The sequence below is a fragment of the Agelaius tricolor genome, unplaced genomic scaffold (assembly GCF_023055355.1).
Source record: "Agelaius tricolor isolate 1412-34295 unplaced genomic scaffold, bAgeTri1.0.p SCAF_5, whole genome shotgun sequence".
In the NCBI taxonomy this organism is placed as follows: domain Eukaryota; kingdom Metazoa; phylum Chordata; class Aves; order Passeriformes; family Icteridae; genus Agelaius; species Agelaius tricolor.
Window position 1 is genome coordinate 53,538,759 of NW_027269265.1, and position 16,006 is coordinate 53,554,764.

The window sequence follows — 16,006 nt, forward strand, 5'->3', positions numbered from 1 at the left end:
GGCGGGCGGACCATAGAGAGGGGCGGCCGGAGAGTCCTCCGAAATGGGGGTGGGGGACTCGCTGAGGACCTCCAGCACTGTCCCAGTCACCTTCGGGGGCCCAAACAGCCGAGCAGGATCCCCCCCGATTGCAAATTATCCCATTCCCGGGGTTCTTCAGCCGCGGGGCTGCTGCCAGAGGGGCGCTAACGCGTAGTTAGGCGGAGGTTGCTGTGACAATAGAGACCCCCCCGCCATTCGAGCACCAGAGTCCCTTGTGCCCACCGGGGACACGCGGCTGGCGCCTGTCCCGGGAGACTCCTGCTTCCCCGTAGCCCCATCCCAGCGGTGCCGGTAAAGGCAGTGGAAGGAGGGGGGAACAGGCAGCCATGGGGTCCCCCCGGGGCTGGTTCCAGACCGGGAATCGGCTGCAATCAACACCGGAGGGGAAACAGGCCTTAATCGGATCAACCCCCTCATGAGGGAGGTAGAAAAACCCCCAAATGGCATCAGGATCGAGCGAGGGGCTGTAATTAGGAGTCCTGATGGCTGAGCAGGGGCTGGGGGCCGCTAATGGAGGGTGGGGAGGGAGTGAAGTCAGCCCTGGAAGCGGTTCAAGGAGGGGAATGAGCTCCCGGATGGCTGCAGGAAGGAAGGAGGGAAGGGGGAGCCAGCCCCACACCCACACAAACACCATCAGTGGGTTTTTTTTTTTTTATTCAACCCGAGTTGCCATGTGAACAGACCCAAAATACAAAAAAACAACACCAAAAAAAACCAACGAGGGAAGGAAAGGAAAGGAGAGAAAGCCAAGAGTTTAGAAAAAATAAATTGATGGAATACAACGGTGAGGGACTGAGGAGGCACCTCCTGCCACCACGGGGTGCTGGGGGGACAGGGGAACCTGGCCCTGCTCCGGGGTGGGAGCCATCCAGAGCCCGGGACCCTGATCCCTGCCGCGGGGCTGGCCCGCCCAGTCCTCTCCTCTGGGATCCAGCCTGGAGCCAGCTGGGATGGTGCTAATCCGAGCCTGAGGCAGAGTCCTCTGAGCTGGGGGGCGGGCTGGCAGCTCCCTCCTCCTCCGAGTCCTGCAGGCAGGGGACAGAGAGGTCAGCAGGGGACAATGAAGGCAGGGCAGCATCCCCCACTACAGCGGGGACAGGGTGATTGTGGTAACTTGTGGACAAACCAAGGGACATCCCCAAGGACATGAAGTACCAGAAGGACCCAGCCTCTCCAGCAGAAACCAGCAGGATGTTCCCCAAGGAAGAGGCACTGGGGTCCTCCCAGAGAGTTGTTCTCTAGGGAAGAGGGACCAGGACCTCCCCTAGTTGTGACCCCACCTCCTTCTTGCTCTCTGCAGAGGAGCTCTCATCGCTGGACACGAACTCCTTGCTCTTGAAGCTGTCACTCATGCCCTTAGCCGGGGACTTGGAGGATGAGGACTTGGAGGTGGCGCCTTTCTTGTCCCCTTTCCCCTTCACCTGCTTCTCCTGCTTTTTCTTCTTCTTCTTCGACCTCTCCCTGCACAGGGTTGGGTGAGCAGAGGGGAGAGGAGCCACATTACCCATCTGGCCCTGGGAACAGCCTGATTTTGGGGGGCCAAGCCCTGCCAGCCCCTTGGCAGCACACTCACCCCCTGTGGCTGTCGGCCTTGCTGCCCACACTGTATTCCTTCATGGCCTTCTCGTAGTCCCGCCTGGCATCTTCCGCCTTCCGATCCCACTCCTGCAGCCAGAGCACAGAGTCAGCGAGGCCACCCCTCCTCCTCCACCATCCTCCAGCACCCGCCTGCACCCCACCCTGCTCCCACTCCTGATCACCCAGCTCACCAGCCCGAGGATGTCCCCACCCCTTCCCAACTCCCCATCTGTGCAACTCCCAGGAGCAAGGAAGCATAGCCAGCCTCTCCTCCTGTACCAGACCCAGCTCTACCCTCACCTCCTTCTTCTCCTTGGACATGGCCTTCCAGAGCTCCCCAGCCTTCTTGGACAGATCGGTGATGCTGATGCCAGGGTGGTCCGACTTGATCTTCTCCCGGCTGGCATTCAGCCAGAGCATGTAGGCCGACATCGGGCGCTTGGGAGCATTGGGGTCCTTCCCCTTCTTGCTCTGGGAGGTGGAGAACACCCATGGAAGCCCAATGCACCCCTCACCCTACACCTCGGGACCGGGCTCTGCTCGCCTCTGCACCCCCAGCAATCCAGCTGGGGAGTGGGGCTAAAGGGTCACAGCCGGGGGTCAGGCTGCTGGAGAACAGCCCAACAACAACCAGAATAGGCTGGGCATGGCAACAACGTGCCCTTGGGAGAGGCTCAGCCTGGACCCAGCTGGATGCAGCAACACCAGGTCAGACACCAGCTCTGGCCAGGGCACTAGTGAGTGCTGCAGAGGCTGAGGTCAGGCAGCTGAGGCTGTGACCTGCCTCACCCCGCTCCAGGAGCTGGTCCTGCTCCCACAGGAGCCCCTCACCTCGGGCTGTTTCTTGCGGGGCTTGCGGTCCTTGACGATCTTGGCCTTCTTGGCCGGTTTCTTGTCGTCCCGGTCGCTGTCACCATCACCGCTGGACGAACTGGCCGAAGCGTTGCTGTCGAACCTGTGCGGGGGCACCAAGCTCAGAGCTGCCCCCAGACACCAGAGCCCTGAGGCTTCCCGGGCTGGAGCTGCCCTGCTCCCGTTAACAGCCCTCGGGGGAGTGGCCTTCCACGAACACGGCTCATTGTGTTCTGCTTCCTGGACATTCGGAGCTCTTGAGACGCCAGGGCTCAGCTTCACAACTCTCACCCATCCTCCTCACCCTAGCCTGGGGCTTTAACCCTCCTCCCAGCTGTTCTCTTTCCCAAAAAATGCAGCCAAGGCCCCCCCTGGAGCCCTTCCAGAACTTTCTCCCACTGCCTGATGCCATTACAATGAAGTGAGCCCAGAACAGCCCCAGCTGCCCAACACTCCCAAACCCAGGGCTGTACATTCCCAAATCCAGGTGATCCCAGTCATGCTGTGAGCATCTCTCAGTGCTCACACAGCCCTAGAACAGCACCCTCCCATGGGGCTTTTGGATAAAGCCCTGCCTGGCCTCTACTCACTCTTCAGCCACATCATCATCCTCTTCTCCAGGGTTGAAGGATGAGTCTAGAGGAGAAAGTGAGGGCTCAGTGTTACAGATCATCATGGGGAGCAGGAGCTGGAGCACCATGGCAGTCCCTCACAGCCCCAGCCCTTACCTGTCTCCTCCCCTGAGCCATCACTGCTGTCATTGGCATTCTCCTCCCGGATCTTGCCCTCCTCTTTCATCCTCTCCAAGTAGGCATCGTGCTGGTCCTCATCAGAGTCAGCATATTCATCATAGCTCTGCTTCATTCCCTGCAGAAGGCAGGATGAGAGCTGCTCCCTGTGCTCCCCTCTGGAACGCAGTCCTGGGTGAGCACAGCCCTGGGCATGCACAGGCCAGGGCACAGACACAGCCATGTCCCCTCCTTCCCCCCTCAGGGCCCCGGAGAGAGAGGGGCAGAGCAGTTATGGGGGTTAGGGGGGCCCCTGCACACCACACTGGGGTTACTGGGTTAGTCAGAGACCACCACAGCCATGCACAGGAAACCTGCACCAGGAGGAGGAGGAGGAGAAAGAGGAAGGGATATCGCACGGACCTTTTTCCTCTACAAGGGCAAGGAGAGAAAAGAGAGGTGAATAAAGGAAGGAAAAGCAGCTGAATTCTGGGAGAGGGCAGCACCAGTGGGCACAAGCCCAGCCCTGTGTGCTGATACCTCCTTCAGGCCCCGGTTCTTGATGTTCAGCTTCTTGGCATTGACAAAGTCGAAGAGCTTCCCGTACTCCTCCCTGTGGGAGAGGGCACAGTCGGGCCGGGGGTGCCAGGCAGCCCTGGTGGGCACAGCCAGGCTAGCCCCACAGCCCACACCCACCTCTCGATGCTGCTGAAGGTGTACTGGGTGCCCTGCTTGGTCTCGATCTCGAAGTCGAAGGAGCGGGTGGTGGTGGTGCCGCGGGCGAAGTTGACGAAGGAGATCTCGTCAAAGCGGATGTGCACGGGGGGCTTGTGCACGTAGATGAAGCCCCTCTCCAGGGGGTACAGCAGCCCTGAGCTGGCCTTGTAGGAGCAGGTGATGCACTGGGCTCCAGAGTGTCTGCAGGACAAACAGTGCTACCCGTGGGGACAAACATCCTCCCCATGCCCAGCCCTGGCAGACAGGCCCTGCTCCCCAGCATGAATCACACACAGAGCCCCTTCCCCCAGCCATGGGAACGAGGTGGAAAGAGAGGGACTGGCCAAGCAGCTGCTCACCCCTGGAAGTTTCCAGGCACGGTGATCTTGCGGTTCACCAGTGCCTTCATCACCCGGCTGACCATCTCGTAGAGGGACCCTGACATGTTCTTGGTGAGCCGCCCCTCAAAGCGCTTCTCCACCTCCTCCCTGTGTGGAGGGAAGGAGGGCAGAGGTGAGAACAGGGTCTGGGGTGTAAGGAGCTCCCTCACGATCCAGGGAGGGCAGCATGGCATCGGGGAGCTCACTCATTCATATTGAGGGTCAGGGAGATATCCTCATCCTTAGAGAAGAGCAGGATCAGGAAGTGGTATCGGGTCTGGCCTTGCTTTATCGGGGGGTCCAGGCTGATCTGGAAAGAGAAGAGGAGGTGAAGACACGAAAGCCCCCCCAGAGGACCCCCAGTGGCCTTCCAGGGGAGGGCTGAGCCACTCCCACTCACCACGAAGAACATCTGGCGCTGGTCCTTGTGCGGGAGCAGGAAGAGGCGCAGCACAGTGGTGTAGGGGATCTTGTAGTCGAAGGTCTTGCCGTGCAGGTGCAGGAAGGTGGGGTAGATGCGGATGTCGTAGCGCCCACGCGGTGTCAGGCACTGCAGCTCCCGGAAGATGCAGATGGCATCTCCAGTGGCCTGGATCACATCCGCCTTGGACAGCACGTTCTGGGCGAAGGCCTGCCAGGGGAGCGGTCACAAAGAGTCCCTCGCCGCCAGCCCCCGCCCTCCTGCCGGCCCCACGCACCTCCACGGGGTCCACGCCGTCCTCCTGGGTGGGGGGCACGTAGAACCGGACCTCCATGAGGGAGACCTCGGCATCATCGTTCTGGTGGAACTCCAGCGTCACCTCGTTCTTGCCCGTGGTGCACTGGGACACGTTGCTGAGCGGGATCTCGAACACCGGCTGCTCCCCGATGTCAAAGGACAGCAGCTGCCCTGTGGGGACACCACAGCCAGCTCAGAGCTGTGCCCCACAAATCCCATCTCCAGCTACAGTCTCGCTCCTCCCCCAAAATCCAGCAGTGCCTCCGCTCTCATCACTGCATTCCCACCCTCCAAAATCCCCAGGCTTTCTCCCTTCCGGCTGCATCACTGGAAATTGACGCTGATCAGAAACAGACCAAAAGGAACTATCTGAGCCCATGTATCCTGGTCCCTGAGCTGGAAGCATATCCACCAGCTCCCCTGGCTCTCTGAAAATGGCACACATGTGCAGATTCCACATCAAGCACAGCCCCCTGGGATTCAGGGCCCTCCGGCTCTCCTGAGATGGCAAATGTCCCCACTGTCCCTGAGGACTAGAAAGCAGCTGCTCCTAAGGGAATGGCTGTGGCAGCAGAACAGCCACACTGGTGGGAACATCCCACCCCACAGCCTCAGGCTACCACTGGAACTCACCTCCAAACCTCACTGTGCCCCAGTTCCAGCCCTTCACACACAGATCCTTCTCCGCAAGCTCCAGGCAATAGTGGGCCTTGAAGAAATCTGAGAGCTTGTCAAACTCCTGGGTGGGGCAAGAAGGAGGCAACACCATCAGGAACCAGCAGTGCCCAGAGCCCCGGGTGACACAATGCCCCTGGGCATGGAGATGCAGGGGGCAGAGCTGCTCTGGGGCTGGCAGGGAGCACAGCCGGATCTGGGACAGGGCCAAGGCAGCGGGAGCAGGGACTCACCGACTCCCGGAACCCGTCATACTTGTAGACGTGGCCGTTCTTGGTGAGCAGCTTGAGGCCGTGCCCCAGCGCCACGCGCCGCCACACGCCCTCGGCCAGCTCTGAGGCCTGGATGTTGTCCACCTTCCCTGTCTTGCTGTTCTTGAAGATGACGCCCTGCCGGCTCAGCCGCAGCCGCCCATCATTCTGTGGGACAGCTGGGCATGAGGGGACTCGGCCCCATGGAGGAACCATGGCCCCGTTGAGTGCTCCAGGCACCCACACCACCAACCCCCCTCCAACCAGCCACAGCTTCATCCTCCTCACCGCACAGCATTCGCTCCCCCCATGCACACCCCAACGCTGGAAGTGCCCCTGGGGCCATCCCCATGTCCCCTCGCTTACCATGGAACCCTTCACCTCCTGGTAGATCTCGTTGAACTCAAGCGTGTCGGCCATGGCGGCTGTGGGGTGTGGGAGGGGACGGGGACGATCTCAGGGGGGTTCAGCAGCCTCCCCAGCCCGGCATGCCCGGGGCAGCGGCACAGGAGTCACTCACGGCAGCTGTGGGAGGACAACGGGTGAGCCGGGCTGGCGACAGGCTCCTGGCGCTCCCCAGCGCCCCCAAAACCAAACCTCGCCCCTCAGGCTGCCCCCGCCCCCCGGACGCTGCCTCTGACTCACTGACGGGGACGACCCCCGGCCCACCTCGCCCCTTCCCCAGCTGTGCCGTCGCCCCAGGGCCACCCCTTCCTTCAGCCCTCGGCCCCCGCTGTGTCATCGCACCTCTCGACTCCCACCACCCCTGCCCTTCCCCTCCCTGATGCGGCCTCTCCGCACCCCAAACCACCCACCGCACCCCCAAATTCCTTCCGAGCCCGAGCTCCCATGCGCCCCCCGGGCCTCCCCCAACCCGGGGCCTGCCCACCCGCCCCGAGCCCACTTCCATCTCAGGCCCGTTCCCCCATCCCAGCCCGGCCTGCCCTGACTGCAGGCTCCCCCCGGGAGACCCAGACACTCCCCCCTCCCCCCCTTCCCCGGTAAGCCCGCCGGCCCCCCCGCACCGCTGCCGCCGCTGCCGCTTTTCCCGCCTGCGCAGCGCGAACCGCGCGGAGCCGCTGCCGCCGGAAGTCGCTCGGACTTCCGCCATGGCGCCGGTCCGCGCTGGCCCCCCCTGGTGGTTGGGCGGGCCCCGTGCAGCGCTCTCCGCCGCACCGGGGGCGGGCCGGCAGCGCGCCGGAGGCCCCGCCCACCAAGTGGCTGGGGCGGGGTCAGAGAGGCCCGGACTCCGCCCCCCACCCGCCGCTCTGCCCCGCCCAGAACCATAGAGAGAAGGGGGAGAGACCCCATTGGCCAGCACGGGGCGAGCCCCGTGACGTCACCTCGTATGGGGACACCCCCCTCCCCCCCCACCCCACCAAAGCCGGGGCGCCCCAAAGTGTTGGAACCGGACAATGGGACGGCCCAAAGCGGGGCACCCCCGAAACCGCACGCACGGGGCTCCCCCACCGTGCTCCCCGGCAGAGGTGTCCCCCCAAAGCAGGCATCCCCAGTCTGGGGCGCACCCCCCACGTGCATCCCAATGTGGGACTCCCCGGTGCTCGAACGGGTCCCCCCTTTGGGGCTCGCCCCCATAGGGACCCCGGGGAAGGACCCCGCCTGCACCCCTCCATCTCCCCAGGAATGGGGGGCGATCCTTCCGTTCCCCCGGGCCATGCCCCCGCCCCCGGCCCCCGCCCTGCCCCCGCCTCCGCCCGCCCGCCCGCACCGCCCCCGCTGCCCGCACCCCTGCGGGTGCTGCCCACACCCTCCGGTACCCGCACGCTGCCCGTGCCCCTGCCGGTACCCCTGCCTGCACCCGCTCCCGCCCTGCCCTGCCCTGCCCTGCCCTGCCCTGCCCGCATCCCCGCTCACTGTCCGCACCCCTGCCCTGCCCTGCACTGCCCGCATCCCCCTCGGTTCCCGCAGCCCTGCCCGCAGCCCCGCCTTGCCCTGCCCGCAGCCCCGTCTCCGGCTGCCCCCGCGCTGCCCATGTCCCTCCCGCGCTCCCGCACCCGCTGGGTGAGCGACTTCTTCTCCTACGAGACCACCAAGTCGGTGGTGGTGAAGAGCTGGGTGGTGGGCGTCGTCAACCGCGGCGTCCAGCTCCTCATCCTCGCCTACTTCGTCGGGTGAGCCTCCCCGGCAGCCGCCGGGACAATCCCCGGGCACCTCCGGGACAGCCCGCGCCGGGACATCCCCCGGGGCACAGCCCCGAACCCTTCCCGGCACCGCGACAGCGCGGTGACAGCCACTTCCTGCTGCAGGTGACACCCGGGGGTGACGGCGTGTGGCATGGGGTCACAGAGAGGGGACACCAGGCGGTGGTGCGGGGTCAGGGGGTGGCCAGGCCGGGAGCAGAGGAGGGACGGGAGAGCGGGTGACAATGTGTCAGTGCCGGGAGTTCAGGTGTGCCGGCGCAGGTGACACGATGGGGACAGCCAGGAGAGTGTGCCGGTTGACAAGGCGGGACAGAGGATGTCGGTACGGGTGACACAAGGGGGACAGCCAGAGAGCGTGCCGGTGCGGGTGACAGGAGGGTGGCAGCGCAGGTGACATGATGGGGACAGCAAGATGTCGTTTCGGGTGACACAAAGGGGACAGCCAGGAGAGCATCTCGGGTGGATGACGGGAAGGGGACAGGGTGGGTGACAGCGAGGGGCAGAGAAGCCGCTCGGCCCCAGGGGACGACAGAAGGGGATGAGCCGCGCTCGGGTCCCTGTCCCCGAGTGCTCCCGGGGGTGACAGCAGCCACCGGCGGGGGGATGACAAGCGGCAGTCGGGGATCGGCAGCCGCTGGTGCTGGCAGTTCCGGGGTCCGGGGATCACGGGCAGGTCCGGGGGAGGGTGCCGGGAAGGTCCGGTGGTGTCCGGGGGTGGCTGTCCCCAGCGTCACCCGCGGTGCTGTCCCAGCTGGGTGTTCCTCCATGAGAAAGCGTACCAGGTGCGGGACACCGCCATCGAGTCCTCCGTCGTCACCAAGGTGAAGGGCGTGGGGCGCTACGCGGGGCAGGTGATGGACACGGCCGACTACGTCACGCCCCCCCAGGTGAGCACCGGGGACCGAAGGGGTCGCTGAGGGTCGCGGGGCCACCCCCGCCTCAGTTCCGGACGGGTCGTGTGACAGCGACGTCCCGCAGGGCACCTCAGTGTTCGTGGTGGTCACCAAGCAGATCCGGACCGAGGACCAGGCGCAGGGCGTGTGCCCGGAGGTGCGGGGGGGCAGGGGGCGCTCGGGGGGACCCCTCGATGAGCCCCCCGTCCGCTGACCCCCGCCCCGCAGAGCGAAGCCGCGTTCCACTGCTCGGCGGACCGGGACTGCCGGGAGCTGAGCCCGGGCACGAGCAACGGTGAGGGACCCGCTGGGAACGGGGGCTCAGGGGACCGCGGGGGGCCACCACGGGAGGGAGTGAGGGACCCTCGGTGGGCTCGGGGGAGTGGGGGGCCCGGGGCTCTGGTGCGAGAGCTGGAGGTCTGGGGCAGCCGGGGGTCAGGGTCCCAGGGGTGCCAAAGGGGGCCCGGGGATCCCCGGGGTGCTGACAGGGATCTGGGGTCTCAGGGATGCTCCCGAGGGTACTGACAAGGGTCCGGGAATCCCCAGGGTGCTGACAGAGATCTGGGGTCTCAGGGGTGCTCCCGAGGGTACTGATAGGGGTATGAAGATCCCAGGGGTGCTGATGGGGGTCTCGGGTCTCAGGGGTGCTCTCAGGGGTACTGGCAGTGGTCTGGGGGTCCCAGGGGTGCTGGCAGAGTTCAGGGGCCGAGGTGCCAGGTCTGCTGACAGGGTTGGGGGTCCCAGGGCTGCTGACAGGGCGCTGTGTCCCCTACAACGCGACCCTGCGCACCTGCGAGATCCAGGGCTGGTGCCCACCCGAGGTGGACACTGTTGACGTGTAAGTGGGGCCGGGGGGACACAGGGAGGAGCAGGGAACATGCCCCCTGCCATGTCCTCAGTGTCACCCCCCTTCCTCCAGCCCCGTCATGCTGGAAGCTGAGAACTTCACCCTCCTCATCAAGAACAGCATCCGCTTCCCGCTCTTTGGCTTTGAGAAGTGAGTGGCACAAGCCACAGGGGGACACGAGGGGACATGAGGACAGGGCATGGGGTAACACAGGGACATGGGGACAGGGGACATAGGCACAGGATGGTGGGAGGATACTGTGATGGGGGTCCATGAACCCCAGACTGCTGCCTGATGGCACATCCCTCTGTGTCCCCCATGTCCCCCTGTGTCCCCAGGACCAACCTGCCACCCCCTGGCAGTGGGGTGGAGCTGGGCCGGTGTCGCTTCCACCCACAGCTGCAGCCCCTGTGCCCCATCCTGCGCCTGGGGGACGTGGCACGTCTGGCTGGGCAGGACTTCCCTGCGCTGGCTGCCACCGTGAGCGGGGACACAGGGGACACGGGAGGCACGGGGGGACAATGGCGTGGGTGTGGGGACACAGGGGTACAAGTGCGTGGGATGGAAGGACATAGGGACATGGGACTTGGGGACACAGAAATATGGGATGTGGGACATGGGGCATGGGATGGGAGGGATATGGGGTGGTGGGACATGGAAGATGGGGACATGGGCTTGCATAACATGGGGACACGGGATGCAGGGATGAGGGATGTTGGGAACAGGACATGGGGATACAGGAACAAGAGACAGAGTGATGATATGGGGCTTGACACAGGGGCATGGATGGGGTTTGGGATGTGTGACATGGGGACCATGGGGTGTACAGACATGGAGATTCGAGACATGGGGGGCAGGGGGATGTGGAGCTTGGGGAGATGTGAATGTGGGATGTGGGTTCATAGGACATGGAGCACAGGGCCATGGGATGCAGGACTGTGAAACTGTGGGGACTTGGCACCATGGGGCCAGGGTCCGTGGTGCTGATGCAGGGCTGGGGCAGGGGGGGGTGCTGGGGATCAAGATCGGGTGGGTGTGTGACCTGGACCGGGCCTGGGAGCGCTGCCTGCCCCGCTACTCCTTCACCCGCCTGGACAGCCTGGCCCGGACCCCTGCCCCTGGATACAACTTCAGGTATGGCCAGGACACGCACGGCACAGGGGTGTGCACTGCATGGCATGGCTCCTGTCCCCATGTCCCCGTGTCACTGTGTCACCACAGGCATGCCAGGTACTACCGCTGGCCCGACGGCTCCGAGCGCCGCACCCTCATCAAGGCCTTTGGGATCCGCTTTGATGTCCTGGTGTATGGCAGTGTACGTGTGGGGCCGGGGACTCGTGGGTTCACAGGGGGGTCGGGGACTCCAGCCAACAAGGGCTGTGCTCCCCCAGGCCGGGAAGTTCGGCATCGTCCCCACCCTCATCAACACGGTGGCTGCTTTCACCTCCATCGGCGTGGTGAGTTGGGGATGTCCTCAGCCCCGGAGTGGTGACACCTCCCAGGGCACAAGGGGGAAATGCCATGGCCACGGGGCATGGGGACACAGCACAGATGCAGGGTGACAGCGGCCTGACTCTGTGGGGAGGAGTACGGGGGTGCTCCACAGCGCGGGGCCCCCCACCCCAATGCTACCACCCCCAGGGCACGGTGCTGTGCGACATCATCCTGCTCAACTTCCTCAAGGGCGCTGAGCACTACAAGGCCCGCAAGTTTGAGGAGGTCAGACATGGGGCTGGGGTACCCTGGGGATGGGGACACCTCCGGGGGCTCGATCGGCCCCCCCTGGCTGCAGTGACTCACCCAGTCCCTCTGTCCCCTGTCCCACAGGTGTCAGAGGCCGGCGTGCCCGCCACCCCCTCAGCGTGTCCCCCCGGGGCGCTGGGGACCTGCTCCCGGGACAAGCAATCCACGGACTCGGGCACCTTCTCCCTCGGCCTCTAGCCCCGGGGGCCATGGGGCAGCCCCGCCTGCCCACCACGCTGTGGGGCAGCCCACGGCCTGGGGAGGGGCTCGCTGAGACCCCCGTCGGGCTCCTATTGCCCACCCAGTCCCCAGTGCTCCCCCTGTGAGCCCCATCAGCATCTGACTGTCCCCAGTGCCCACCCCGGATATATCCCAGTGTCCCCAGTGTCCATACGAGGTGCCCCAGCCCTGTCCCTTGTCCCCAGGGTGCCCCTCCCGCCGCACCTCCCTGTCCTTGCCACCCCATGCTCCCCCAATAAACCCGTGGCTCGCAGCACCCACCCGTGTCCAGCCTTGGGGGGGGGCGCGGGATGGTTTTTGGGGGACCGACGGGCAGGGTTGGGGTGCGGGAGCAGAGGGAAGAGGGGTGAGGGTGCTGTCCCTGGGACGGGGCACACCGCGGGGGCAGCTGCCAACAGGAGGAGCGCCGTGCCCGCAGCGCAGCCCGTGGCAGGGAAGGGGGCTCAGAGGGACAGGAGCTGTGCCCTAGAGCTGTCACTTCCTCGGTCGGATGTGAGTAACTCTTGGATTCGGAGGAAGCTCCAGGATGGTTCCTCGTGCAGGGCCAAGCGCTGCCCTTCCTGCTCGGGATGGGGTGAGGGGGATGAGCTCTGGCTCCTCATCCCGCCCCGTGGGGGCTCCCACCCCAATCCCCCTGCAGAGCCAGTGGGGAGAGACGCCGTGAGCCTGGCTTGCTCCCCGTGGAGCCGCTGGTGCCAAGTCCTGGGGTTCATTCCTGGGAATGCCAAACGAGCGTCCCGAACCCCTCGCTGGTGCCCAGGGCGGCCCCCGCCCCGCAGGGAGAGCGGCTCCTGCCCTCCCCCCGCTGCAGATAGCGGGGCTCCTTATCAGCCCCATGGATTCCTTATCAGCCCAGCCCTGGCCACCCACCCACCACCCGTGGCCACCACAAACCCAGCCTGGGGGGCTCCGTCCCCGGCGCCGAGACCAAGGGACCCCCTGGGTGGCACCGAGGGCGAGGCACCCCAGCTTCCAGAACAGCGAGGGGGTGACCGGGACACTTAACCCGCAGCTTTTGGAAAGGAAAGAGACTGGAAACGGATTGGTGTGCGGCGGCTGGAAATGGATACTTGTGCCGTGCTCCATCCAATTAGGACACAGATAGCTGGGAGTGTTATTAATAGTAATTAATAGAACTGCTCATTAGCGGTCCTGCTCATTAACGGGGCTCCGGCCAGGGCGGGAGCGGCCCGGGGAGCCTCGCTGCGATCCCGGGGGGCTCATTAGCAGTGCCGGTGTTTCCCCGTTGATGTTGCTAATTAGCGGAAAGGCTCGAGCCGTGTCTGCGCTGGGAACTGCGGGGTTCCGGCCCTTCTTCATTCCAGCTTGGGATTTGAACCGGAACTGGGCACCCTCGCGGTTCTGCCACCACTTTCAGCAGTTTCTGCCTTTCATACCTCTCTCCCCGCATGCCGGCTGTCCCGGCACTGAGATACGGGATCGCTCCTTATCTCCAGCCTGGTTTTCTCTCCCGGCTGATGCTGCAGCTCTGGGTGTCTGGTTTGGTGCCCCCACCCCCGGGGTCCCCTAACTTGCACCCCCATTTACTGACCCCTTTCCCCCCTACACCACTCTGCCTCATTTTGGAGGCTCCTGTGAGCTCTCCCCCCTTATTTCAGCCACTGAATTCCCCCCACAACCCCTCCTTCACACCTCTTTGCTGGTAGAAGGGCCCCACTGAGCCGGTGGGGGGTCCCGGGGGCTCTGTGCCCCCCCACCAGCCTCCATCCCTGCACTGGGGTGTTAAACCTGCCCCTTCCCACAGCCCCTCCCGTGCTTAATCCCCACTTATAGCCCCATCCCAGGCCTCGGCTCAGCCCCCCCCCGTGTGTCCCGGGGGATTTGGGGCTCTTCAGACATCACTCTGCAAAGTCCCGCTCGTCTTCTTCGGTTCTTTTCCCCAGAGCTGGAATTATGAGAGTTCAGTCCCAGTGGGACAATCCCAGACCACCTCGGGGGGCTTCCCTCCTCCCCCCAATGCTATTTGTGGGGTGGGGGGGAGTTTGTTCCCTCTTGGCTCAGCGTTGCCGCTCCACGAGCAAGCGGAGCTGGGGACACACCGAGAACTCCGGTGGCAGCCGGTCCTGCGGCAGCTGCTGCCCTAAAATGGTCATTTTACAGCGTGGGGGGTCCCAGAACCCCCTCCCCGCCCAGGATTTTTGGTAAATGCATAAATCTCCTCGGCACGTTGTGCTCAAAGTGGAGCCCCGGCTGTGGGGGACCCCCCGGAGCCACCGCTGTGCACACAGTGAGGCAAACCTGGCAGCAAAAGGGGGAATCCCAAGTGCCAAATGCAAAATGCCAAATGCAAAATGCCAAATGCACACCCCCCCCCCCACCGCAGTGCCACTCCCTCCAATGTGACACCAACCCCCAGAGCGACCCCCCCGCCGCCCCGATGTGACACCGCCCGTGCGAAATGCAGCCCCGATGTGTGACACCCCCGGCGCTGAATGCGGCACCCCGAGGTGAAACCCCAAATGCTGGCCCGAGCCCCCCGTTCCTGAGCTCCCCAGAGCCGGACCCCAGCCCCGAACGCCGCCGTGGTGGGCGACCAAACCCCGCGGGCGTGGCGAGGCCGGGGTTATCTCGGGGGTCGGCGCGTTGACACGCGGGTGAGAGCTCGGTAAAACCCCCCGGGCAGGAGCCAGATGGAGGTGGGGGGAGCTGTGAAGTTTCCCACGGGGGCTCCCCCCGGCCCTGCCTCCTGCCCTGTCCTGCCCGTCCCCTCCAGGAGGAGGGCGGGGAGGAGGAGGAAGGGGAGGTAACGCGGTGGGATTCGCTCCGGGGCCGCAGGAGCGGGTGAGCCCGGGATGAGCTGAGCGGAGCGGAGCCCAGCGCCGGGATGGAGGAGACAACGGACGCCTACAACTACGGCTTCGACAACGATACGGACTGCGAGTACGCCGAGTGGGGCCCCTCGCTGGCCCTGCTGCCCACCATCTACCTGCTGGTCTTCCTGCTGGGCACCACCGGCAACGGGCTCGTCCTCTGGACCGTCTTCAAGGGCGGCCGCGACCGCCGGCGCTCGGCCGACACCTTCATCGCCAACCTGGCCGTGGCCGACCTCACCTTCGTGGTCACCCTGCCCCTGTGGGCCGCCTACGCCTGGCTGGGCTACCACTGGCCCTTCGGCACGGCCGCCTGCAAGGTCAGCAGCTACCTGGTGTTCGTCAACATGTACGCCAGCGTCTTCTGCCTCACCGGCCTCAGCTTCGACCGCTACCTGGCCATCGTGCGGCCGCTGGCCACGGCCAAGCTGCGCTCGCGGGTCAGCGGGCTGGTGGCCACGGTGGCCCTGTGGCTGCTGGCCGCCCTGCTGGCCCTGCCCGCCCTGGTGCTGCGGCGGGCGGCCGCCCTCGGCGGGGACACCAAGATCACCTGCTACATGGACTACGGGGACCTGGCGGCGCAGGGGACGGAGGGCGCCTGGGAGGTGGGGCTGGGGCTCTCCTCCACCGCCCTGGGCTTCGTGGCCCCGTTCGCCGTGATGCTGACCTGCTACTTCTTCATCGCCCGCACCGTGGCCACTCACTTCCGCCGGGAGCGGGCCGAGGGGCCCCGCAAGCGCAAGCGGCTGCTCACCATCATCACGGTGCTGGTGGCCGCCTTCGGGGGCTGCTGGCTGCCCTTCCACCTGGTCAAGACCCTCTACGTGCTGATGGACCTGGAGGTGCTGCCCTGGTCCTGCGCCCTCCACACCTTCCTCAACAACCTCCATCCCTACTGCACGGGCATCGCCTACATCAACAGCTGCCTCAACCCCTTCCTCTACGCCTTCTTCGACCCCCGCTTCCGCCACGCCTGCGCCGCCCTCCTCTGCTGCCGGACCCCCGGCCCCGGCCCCGAGCGCTCCGCCAGCTACTCCTCGGGGCACAGCCACCCCCCCGGCGGCAAGGGGGGCCCCGGCCCGGGGGGCAAGCTGGACCCCGCCACCCAGGAGACGCTCTTCCGCTCCTGAGCCCCTCCCCGACCGCCCCCGGCGCCCCCCGAGCTGGTCTACTCGGGGGGAACACCCCCCTCCGCCTCGCCCCAAAGCCTGGCTTGCTTTGGGGATGCCCCGCTGGAAAGCCCTGCTCGCGGGAAGGGGAAACTGAGGCACAGCCGGGGAGGAGCCCCTGGGGGGCTCAGGAGGGGGCGGCTCCCCCGGCACCCCCAAGGCTTTGTGTTTTGTGACAAA

At 65.4% G+C, this 16,006-nt stretch overlaps 3 protein-coding genes across 3 annotated transcripts; 2 read left to right on the plus strand and 1 right to left on the minus strand.

Annotated features, from left to right (window-relative positions):
* Positions 1-679: 679 nt before the first annotated feature.
* Positions 680-7,114, minus strand: SSRP1 (structure specific recognition protein 1). The gene is made up of 17 exons (XM_071428115.1): positions 6,967-7,114; positions 6,308-6,466; positions 5,924-6,109; positions 5,649-5,754; positions 4,996-5,186; positions 4,698-4,928; positions 4,504-4,607; positions 4,277-4,405; positions 3,897-4,118; positions 3,741-3,813; positions 3,201-3,339; positions 3,063-3,108; positions 2,452-2,575; positions 1,921-2,091; positions 1,616-1,707; positions 1,323-1,503; positions 680-1,067 (listed from the first exon to the last, which is right to left on the minus strand). Exons 2-17 carry the CDS (start codon positions 6,359-6,361, stop codon positions 999-1,001), a joined length of 2,118 nt encoding a protein of 705 aa, XP_071284216.1. The 5' UTR covers positions 6,362-6,466; positions 6,967-7,114; the 3' UTR covers positions 680-998.
* A 297-nt stretch (positions 7,115-7,411) lies between these two features.
* P2RX3 (purinergic receptor P2X 3) lies at positions 7,412-12,082 on the plus strand. Its single transcript, XM_071428125.1, has 12 exons — positions 7,412-8,073; positions 8,855-8,990; positions 9,082-9,153; positions 9,225-9,291; positions 9,741-9,834; positions 9,916-9,993; positions 10,182-10,323; positions 10,847-10,977; positions 11,065-11,158; positions 11,235-11,300; positions 11,485-11,562; positions 11,671-12,082. Exons 1-12 carry the CDS (start codon positions 7,586-7,588, stop codon positions 11,782-11,784), a joined length of 1,560 nt encoding a protein of 519 aa, XP_071284226.1. The 5' UTR covers positions 7,412-7,585; the 3' UTR covers positions 11,785-12,082.
* A 2,504-nt stretch (positions 12,083-14,586) lies between these two features.
* Positions 14,587-15,798, plus strand: APLNR (apelin receptor). The gene has a single exon (XM_071428432.1). The coding sequence runs from the start codon at positions 14,672-14,674 to the stop codon at positions 15,785-15,787; it is 1,116 nt and encodes a 371-aa protein (XP_071284533.1). The 5' UTR covers positions 14,587-14,671; the 3' UTR covers positions 15,788-15,798.
* Positions 15,799-16,006: the final 208 nt, after the last annotated feature.

Bases quoted from the DNA above. Each gene is read 5' to 3' on its own strand.
- APLNR (XM_071428432.1), top strand. From the start codon at position 14,672: ATGGAGGAGACAACGGACGCCTACAACTACGGCTTCGACAACGATACG.
- P2RX3 (XM_071428125.1), top strand. From the start codon at position 7,586: ATGGGGGGCGATCCTTCCGTTCCCCCGGGCCATGCCCCCGCCCCCGGC. The intron at 9,835-9,915 runs GTAAGTGGGGCC...CCCTTCCTCCAG, and splicing joins GAGGTGGACACTGTTGACGT to CCCCGTCATGCTGGAAGCTG. The intron at 9,994-10,181 runs GTGAGTGGCACA...CTGTGTCCCCAG, and splicing joins CCGCTCTTTGGCTTTGAGAA to GACCAACCTGCCACCCCCTG.
- SSRP1 (XM_071428115.1), bottom strand. From the start codon at position 6,361: ATGGCCGACACGCTTGAGTTCAACGAGATCTACCAGGAGGTGAAGGGT. The intron at 6,110-6,307 runs GTAAGCGAGGGG...GCTGTCCCACAG, and splicing joins AGGAGGTGAAGGGTTCCATG to AATGATGGGCGGCTGCGGCT. The intron at 5,187-5,648 runs GTGAGTTCCAGT...GTGTCCCCACAG, and splicing joins GGGCACAGTGAGGTTTGGAG to GGCAGCTGCTGTCCTTTGAC.